The 9,010-nt window shown below is 41.8% G+C and overlaps 1 protein-coding gene across 1 annotated transcript; it reads right to left on the bottom strand.

Annotated features, from left to right (window-relative positions):
• Nucleotides 1–7,247: 7,247 nt before the first annotated feature.
• LOC111956449 (zona pellucida sperm-binding protein 3-like) lies at nucleotides 7,248–8,332 on the bottom strand. Its single transcript, XM_070436674.1, has 6 exons — nucleotides 8,314–8,332; nucleotides 8,129–8,232; nucleotides 7,882–8,059; nucleotides 7,594–7,797; nucleotides 7,427–7,518; nucleotides 7,248–7,349 (listed from the first exon to the last, which is right to left on the bottom strand). The coding sequence occupies exons 2-6, from the start codon at nucleotides 8,172–8,174 to the stop codon at nucleotides 7,297–7,299; spliced, it is 573 nt and encodes a 190-aa protein (XP_070292775.1). The 5' UTR covers nucleotides 8,175–8,232; nucleotides 8,314–8,332; the 3' UTR covers nucleotides 7,248–7,296.
• Nucleotides 8,333–9,010: the final 678 nt, after the last annotated feature.

Here is a 9,010-nt window from a genome sequence, read left to right as displayed (position 1 = left end):
TCATGGAAATACTTTGATACTTGAGAGAGCATGCTGCAGAGAGATGATTTTACAGTAGGCTAGAGGCCATTTTGAAAGGGAGGTAATAGAGAGCACAGTGGTATTGTTTTCTGATTCCCATTTCTCTATATGAGAATCTGATCTTTCCTTTAGGTTTCTTTTTTTCCAGGTAAAGGACATTTCCTATATTTTGCTGTATACTTAAAAAAAWAAATAATCACAGAGTGAAACAGATCAACGTTCACTACCAAGGGCTTCAGAGAAAGGCAACTCTCCATCCATGACCCCTTCCCCCCTTCGCTCTCTGTCTCTTGCTCTTTCTCCCCCATCTACGGTAGAGTACATCCCATACACAGGTGAGCCAAAGAGTACATTCTGAGGAGTTTATCTCCATAGCGACAGCAAGTTTCATGTGTGGGAAAAGTCTTGGCCTCGCACCAGGAGTTTCATCATGGTGTGTATCAGAGGAGGGCTTAATGAGCCTGTCCTCCACTAGCTCCTTCCACCAGCCTCCTCTGGTATACATTATGTCCTTTACATCATGGCCCTGTCCTATTTGCATACTTTATCTCATTGATCATGAGTTCTTCTAGACAGACATGCAGGTTCTGATTACAACGTTTATGCAACTGAACAGTAGATCAATGTAGGCCTACTCTATGGAAAAACGAATCGCGGCAACTTTCTTTATGTAGCCGTAGCTTTCTGAGGCAGACTAGAATAGATGTTTTAGGCTTCCATGTAGGGCCTATTGTAACATGTTTAAGTGCTACAACATACAGTGGCAAGAGAAAGTATGTGAACCCTTTGGAATTAACTGGATTTCTGCATAAATTGGTCATAACATTTMATCTGATCTTCATCTTAGTCACAACAATAGACAAACACAGTGTGCTTAAACTAATAACACACAAACAATTATACATTTTAAATGTCTTTATTGAACACACCGTGTAAACATTGACAGTGCAGGGTGGGAAAATTATGTGAACTCTTGGATTTAATAACTGGTTGACCCTCCTTTGGCAGCAATAACCTCAACCAAATGTTTTCTGTAGTTGCGGATCAGACCAACGGTAAGGAGGAATTTTGGACCATTCCTCTTTACAAAACTGTTTCAGTTCAGCAATATTTTTGGGATGTCTGGTGTGAACCGCTCTCTTGAGGTCATGCCACAGCATCTCAATCGGGTTGAGGTCAGGACTCTGACTGGGCCACTCCAGAAGGTGTATTTTCTTCTGTTGAAGCCATGCTGTTGTTGATTTACTTTGGTGTTTTGGGTCGTTGTCCTGTTGCATCACCCAACTTCTGTTGAGCTTCAATTGGTGGACAGATAGCCTTACATTTTCCTGCAAAATGTCTTGATAAACTTCGGAATTCATTTTTCCGTCAATGATAGCAAGCTGTCCAGGCCCTGAGGCAGGAAAGCAGCCCCAAACCATGATGCTCCCTCCACCATACTTTAGTTGGGATAAGATTTTGATGTTGGTGTGCTGTGCCTTTTTTTCCTCCACACAGTGTTGTGTGTTCCTTCCAAACAACTAAACTTTAGTTTAATCTGTCAACAGAATTTTTGCCAGTAGCACTGTGGAACATCCAGATGCTCTTTTGCAAGCTTCAGATGTGCAGCAATGTTTTTTTGGACAGCAGTGGCTTGTTTGCGTTGTCCTCCCATGAACACCATTCTTGTTTAGTGTTTTYCGTATCGTAGACTCGTCAACAGAGATGTTAGCATGTTCCAGAGATTTCTGTAAGTCTTTAGCTGACACTCTAGGACTCTTCTTAACCTCATTGAGCATTCTGCGCTGTGCTCTTGCAGTCATCTTTGCAGGATGGCCACTCCTAGGGAGAGTAGCAACAGTGCCATTTGGAGCTTTTCTTTTTGAAGCTTTTCTTTCAAAAACAAGGACATTTCTGAGTAACCCCAAACTTTTGAATGGTAGTGTATACAGTGGCAAGAAAAAGTATGTGAACCCTTTGGAATGACCTGGATTTCTGCATAAGTTGGTCAAAAAATTTGATCTGATCTTCATCTAAGTCACAACAATAGACAAACACAGTGTGCTTAAACTAATAACACACAAATTATTGTATTTTTCGTGTCTATATTGAATAAATTATTTAAACATATAACGTGTAGGTTGGAAAACGTATGTGAACCCCTAGGCTAATGACTTCTCCAAAAGCTAATTGGAGTCAGGAGTCAGCTAACCTGGAGTCCAATCAATGAGACTGGAGATGTTGGTTAAAGCTGCCCTGCCCTATAAAAAACTCACAAAATTTGAGAAGAAGTGCCTGATGTGAACCATACCTTAAACAAAAGAGATCTCAGAAGACCTAAGACTAAAAATTGTTGACTTGCATAAAGCTGGAAAGAGTTACATGAGACTGGTGTTTTACGGGTACTATTTCAACGTCAACAGTGAAGAGGCGACTCCGGGATGCTGGCCTTCTAGGCAAAGTTGCAAAGAAAAAGCCATATCTCAGACTGGKCAATAAAAATAAAAGATTAAGACGGGCAAAAGAACAGACACTGGACAGAGGAACTCTGCCTAGAAGGCCAGCATCCCGGAGTCACCTCTTTCTTCACTGTTGATGTTGAGACTGGTGTTTTGCGCATACTATTTAATGAAGCTGTCAGTTGAGGACTTGTGAGGTGTTTGTTTCTCAAACTAGACACTCTAATGTACTTGTCCTCTTGCTCAGTTGTGCACCGGGGCTTCCCACTCTTTCTATTCTAGTTAGACAGTTTGCGCTGTTCTGTGAAGGGAGTAGTACACAGCGTTGTATTAGATCTTCAGTTTCTTGGCAATTTCCCACATGGAATGGCCTTCATTTCTCAGCAAGAATAGACTGACGAGTTTCAGAAAGTTTTGTTTCTGGCCATTTTGAGTCTAATCGAACCCACAAATGCTGATGCTCCAGGTACTCAACTAGCCTAAAGAAGGCCAGTTTTATTGCTTCTTTAAATCAGAACAGTTTTCAGCTGTGCTAAKATAATTGCAAAAGGGTTTTCTAATGATCAATTAGCCTTTTAAAATGCTAAACTTGGATTAGCTCACACAACGTGCCATTGGAACACAGGAGTGATGGTTGCTGATATTGGGCCTCTGTACGCCTATGTAGATATTCCATAAAAAATCTGTCGTTTCCAGCTACAATAGTAATTTACAACATTAATATCTACACTGTACTTCTGATCAATTTGATGTTATTTTAATGGACAAAAAAATTGCTTTTCTTACAAAAACAAGGACATTTGTAAGTGACCCCAAACTTTTGAATGGTAGTGTACATCAGACTGCAATGAGCCCTGCCTTCATATCCATTCTAACAGACTATTCAGCAGCTTACTCAGGACAACTTTGGAAATAAGCATTTTGATGAATGATTTTGTTTTTCCTTTGTGATCAATTACACACCTTGATGTTTTTTGTACCTCAAATTAAATCAGATTTAATTCAATAGTCTGCAATACAGACATTTCTGTGCTTTTATATTCTACATTTACAAGGAGTGTAACAGATTAAATATAAGGTTAAATCTGGTTGTGAAGATAATGCAGCAGCCACAGGAATCCTTAGAAACAGATAGACATGTCAACAGTACTCATTAGGACACAGTGTGATTCAAACTTGCTTAATATTAGCACCACGTGCAGTGTTCCTAAAATAGTTGCGTAGATAAAGTATCTCAACACCCTGCTTTATGCGTGACTAGCTGCTATGACTCATAGTGATTAATGACACATCGTGACTCAAGCTCCTCTGTACTTTAGAGGGAGAGGACTTGCTTAATCAATGTTTCTCACCTCAACCCTCAGCCCCTGAACTGTTGTTCCACCAAACCTGTTCTTCCCATTGTTATCTAGTGCCTAAAAGGTATCAGTTGAAAATGTGTTATTGCGTGATCAATTTGCCAAAGATATGTGTGTACCAATCTGCTATGTAGTTACATCTCCCATGTTGGCGATCGTGACTTGAACATGGTGATTCGTTGTGATTCTTTCTTCAGTTCAGAGGCTGAATTTCTCCTTGCAGTTCTGTGGTCATTGAGCACTGAGTATATTATGTTATTGACACAGTGAGACCAGCAGAGGGCTCTCAACTGTAAACTAATGGTCTGCATCATCCCTTCCTCAGGATGAACTTGAGCTCAAGGGCAGAATCTGAATTGCATTTCCTTGATTCATCGCATCCTCTAATTCCCTCCTTCTCAAAACCCATTGGATGAGAAGGTCAGAGGTCCCTAAATATCTGACCTCGTACAATGGGTTTTTAGGAGGAGGTGAGGYCAGGAGCAATCAAGGAAATGCAATTCAGATTCTCCCAAAGTATAAATTGCCCTTCCATCTCAATGAGGGCAACCATAGAGATGGATAGAGTTCACTACTTAGAAATAACCCGTTTTTACATGAACATTGCCATTGCCCGGGAAACCATTATTTTGAAGTAGTCAACAATTATACTTGTGAGCAAACATTCCATAACTGCAGGTGGCAGTAAAACACCAACCWTGGCTTTATACCTGTTCAAACAACACATTCCAGGTGGCAGTATGCACCCTTTCAGTTTGTTTACCAACTCATAGAAGTAGAACATTGACTACTTCAAAATGGAGGCAGCCTCAATGGCACTGCCCGTGCTCTCACAGGCACCATACTGGTACAGATACAAAGATGAGTCATCTAAGTCTATGGTTGCGCTTATAACCACATACTTTATTCAGGACAATTGAGAAGGCACTGTATGATCAAGATGAATGGAATGACTGTCTGTTCCTGGAACTCTGTGTCAGCAGTGTCAAAGGATGTATGTGTGACTGTACGCCAAGTTTTCGGGTTCGTGCTTGCAGTGTGTGTATAAGTTTACGAGTGTACACTAGATATGTTCCTGTGTGTGTCAGTATAGCACATTGGTGAAGTGTGTCTTTCATAGTGTAGGAAGTGAAGTGTGTCTTTCATAGTGTTGTAGGAGGTGAAGTGTGTTCGAATGGAAGCATGTGTGAGGGGGAGGCCTAATGCCCCATCAGAGGTGATACTGTCGGTCTACAGTCTGTCTTGTCCGTTACGCAGACCCAGCGCTGACAAACACTAGCAGGATATGGGACGAAGCAAGCAATAGGTCCCCTTCTCCCACTCCTCCAACCCCTTCACCACTCCTTATCTATTATTTTTTATCCCCCATACAGTGTGCCCTCCTACCTAGCCCCATCCCCATCCACTTCACGTATTTCAGAACTTCCTACCCATCTCTCCCTCTGGTTTCATATACCCTCCGCCTCCCACACTATAGCAGGCTGATAAACATGTCTGCGTTGGTGTTTTGCCTTAGCCTCCAAAGGGTGTAGCATGACTGAGAAGGCTACAAAGAGGGCACAGCTTCAGCGACAGCTGGCCAGCCCACTCAAAACAGGGCTGCCAGATTAGCTATTCATTGCTCTATCTATATGAATGTCAACCGTATGCATCATCTCTCATGGCTTCGCGTTTAAAGCAAATTAGCAGTGGCGGAAAAAGTACCCAATTGTCATACTTGAGTAAAAGTATAGATACCTTAATAGAAAGTAACAAGTAAAAGTCACCCAGTAAAAGTCAAACTATTTGGTTCTAAATATACTTTTGTATCAAAAAATAATAAATAATTTCATATGCCTTATATTAAGCAAAGCAGACTGCACCATTTTCTTGGTTTTACGGATAGCCAGGGGCACACTCCAAAACTCAGACACCGTTTATCAAAAATGCATGTGTTTAGTAAGTCCGGCAGGCCAGAGGCAGTAGGGTGACCAGGGATGTTCTCTTGATTAGTGTGTGAATGGACCATTTTTCTGTCCTGTTAAGCATTACTCATGTAACAAGTACTTCTGCATGTCATGGAAAATGTAGGGAGTAAAAATAACATTATTTTCTTTAGGAATCTAGTGAAGTAAGAGTTTCCCAAAATATAAATAGTGAAGGTTAAACTACTTAAATACTTTAAAAGTATTTCACACCACTGCAAATTAGTATCCAGTCTTGTTTTCTGTAATAATTTAAGAAACCAGTATTTTTCAGACCAARTAGTTTAATAGCAAAAGAAGTTAACCAGACACGGCAAGTTCAGGTCATCGGCTACCCCCCAGACCAAACACTAATCTACAATAACCAGCGCCATCACAGAGGAATTATTTACCCAATCACATTTGTCAGGCAAAAAAGTAAATCCATCACTAATGGATCTAATGCAATCAACCATGACTAGACCTCTACTAATCCCACTGAAATGTTCAACCTTAKCCGTCAGGCATTAAATGTCTACTTTGCTTGTTAAATGTTTGCATTGTCTTAATGTAATATCTTTACTTCTGTGTTCAGGCTGCAACTAGCTTCTACCCCAAGCCATAAGACTGCTGAACAGTTCATGAAATGGCTACACTATTTACACGGACTCCTTCACACATGCTGCGTAGGAAATCAAGATATATCTAACTTTTATCCCTACACCTTGTACCTGTATATAGTGATTTTATTGCGGTAACATTTCCTTCAACTCCGCATTGTTGGGAAAAGGGCTTGTAAGCAAGCACTTCACAGTAAAAGCCACACCTACTGTAGCCATCAAGTGACGGATATTTTGATCTGATCTCCGGGGTAGACAACAGTAAATCTCCCTTAATTTAGTATGATACATATGTGTTAGTTTGTGGATGTCCAGTCCCGTCATACAAAACTGTAAGAATTTGCAATATGCATGATATTACGAATTCCAACATTAGCTACATGGCTAATGCTGACAAGGTAGCTAACATTAGCTTAGCAGTTGGGTTAAGGTTAGCTAACATGTTAAGTAGTTGCAAAGTAGCCGTGATAATTTCCAAACATTTGGGTTGCTAGACAGTTGAGTTACACGTACCCATCCACCCTCCTTTTGCCTCAAGTAACCTTCATTCTTATGCAACCACTGAGTGTATGGAATCATGTTTACTATGACACATCTGGTTTATGAGGCTGCTGCATTGAGCCACAGGAAGATAAYCCAATGGGCAGCCTAATAATTCTCCACATCCAATGTTAAGTTCCAAAGATGTGAGCATCTAGTCAATACAGAAAATTGGGGCTAAGTCAGTAGGGTTGCTACATTTAGACACGAGTAATCCACTATATACATTTCTCAAATCTGAATGGGTGATAATGCTACGCCTTCCAGAATTAGGCCCAGCAGACATTGAAAGTTAAATTTGAAATAAATCCAGTCAGGCCTGAAAAATGCATTTTATGAGTTTATTTCCCCAAAAACAGTTGTTAAAATAGTAATATTACGCTTGGACAATTATGGGGCCCAGGGTAGCTTCACCTTCCCATCGCAAATCTGAGGAGAGTAGACACACATTACCAGTGATGAGCTAAAACAGTGTAATATGATAAAGCTCTGGCTTTAACACCTACCTGAATCACTGTCCAGATCTCCAGCCTTCCTCGCAGCACAGCTGGAGTCACAGCAGCCACACATCTGGTCAACCTCACCTGCAGCCTTCCAGCTAAAGATAAATATGGAATTTAGTTTATGCAGCATGTCATAAAGGTAATATACCCACAATTCAGTTTATACATACCCATCTGTGAAAGAGCAGGCCTTGTTCTCAGCATCAATGGGGGACGAGGCTGCAGTTGCTTTCAGATGACATGTTATGTAGAGCTGTTGGGAATCATTCTGTGTTTGYAACCTGAAYGACTCCAGCTGAAACTGGATCTTGTCATCCTGGGATCTGGACAGGAACTGGGAGCTGGAGCCGGTCAACTTGGCATCAAKCAGACACCTGAGGAGACCAAGGGTCAACYTTAGACTTCAGGGGTTACATTTAWGGTAATATAAGAGGAGTCAAACTGACAACTAAACTCACCCATGGTCCTCAATGAAAGAATATCTAGGGACAGTYTGAACATCAGGCGCCAAGGTGGCGACACAGCGGTCRACAAAGACACGGAGGGGAACGTGGTGGTACGGCATGACCGAGGCTTCCATGTTGATGATGTCACCTAGACGGTAATGGWTGGAGGGCCTCTCAAACTGCCAGTCAGCTGGAAAGACGAGTGGCATGTCAGTGGGGGTTTACACAAAGGAAGAGGCTTCCAGTCAGGTTTACCTACCAGTCATTAACCTCAGGGAGAAGTAGAGGAGTTCCTCTGCCACCATGTTGGAAGTGTAGGGGATCCAGGTCGGCTTCAGGGCATTGCTGCTCACATCGTGATTCCTAGAAACAAACATGGAATACGGCATTACTCAAACCTCAGAATGATATGGGTTGTCAAAGGAAGAACGCAACAATAGTTACCTCAAGTAGTGGCACTCAATATCAAATCAAATCCAAATCAAATGTATTTATATAGCGCTTCTTACATCAGCTGATATCTCAAAGTGCTGTACAGAAACCCAGCCTAAAACCCCAAACAGCAAGCAATGCAGTGTAGAGCACGGTGGCTAGGAAAAACTCCCTAGAAAGGCCAAAACCTAGAAGAAACCTAGAGAGGAACCAGGCTATGAGGGTGGCCAGTCCTCTTCTGGCTGTGCCGGGTTGAGATTATAACAGAACATGGCCAAGATGTTCAAATGTTCATAAAATACAAGCATGGTCAAATAATAATAATACAGTAGTTGTCGAGGGTGCAACAAGTCAGAACCTCAGGAGTAAATGTCAGTTGGCTTTTCATAGCCGATCATTAAGAGTATCTCTACCGCTCCTGCGGTCTCTAGAGAGTTGAAAACAGCAGGTCTGGGACAGGTAGCACGTCCGGTGAACAGGTCAGGGTTCAATAGCCGCAGGCAGAACAGTTGAAACTGGAGCAGCAGCACGGCCAGGTGGACTGGGGACAGCAACGAGTCAGCATGCCAGGTAGTCCTGAGGCATGGTCCTAGGGCTCAGGTCCTCCGAGAGAGAGAAAGAAAGAAAGATAGAATTAGAGAGAGCATACTTAAATTCACACAAGACACCGGATAAGACAGGAGAAGTACTCCAGATATAACAAACTGAC

The sequence above is a fragment of the Salvelinus sp. IW2-2015 genome, linkage group LG32 (genome assembly GCF_002910315.2).
Source record: "Salvelinus sp. IW2-2015 linkage group LG32, ASM291031v2, whole genome shotgun sequence".
Taxonomy (NCBI): Eukaryota; Metazoa; Chordata; class Actinopteri; order Salmoniformes; family Salmonidae; genus Salvelinus; species Salvelinus sp. IW2-2015.
This window is presented reverse-complemented; position numbering and strand designations above follow the sequence as displayed.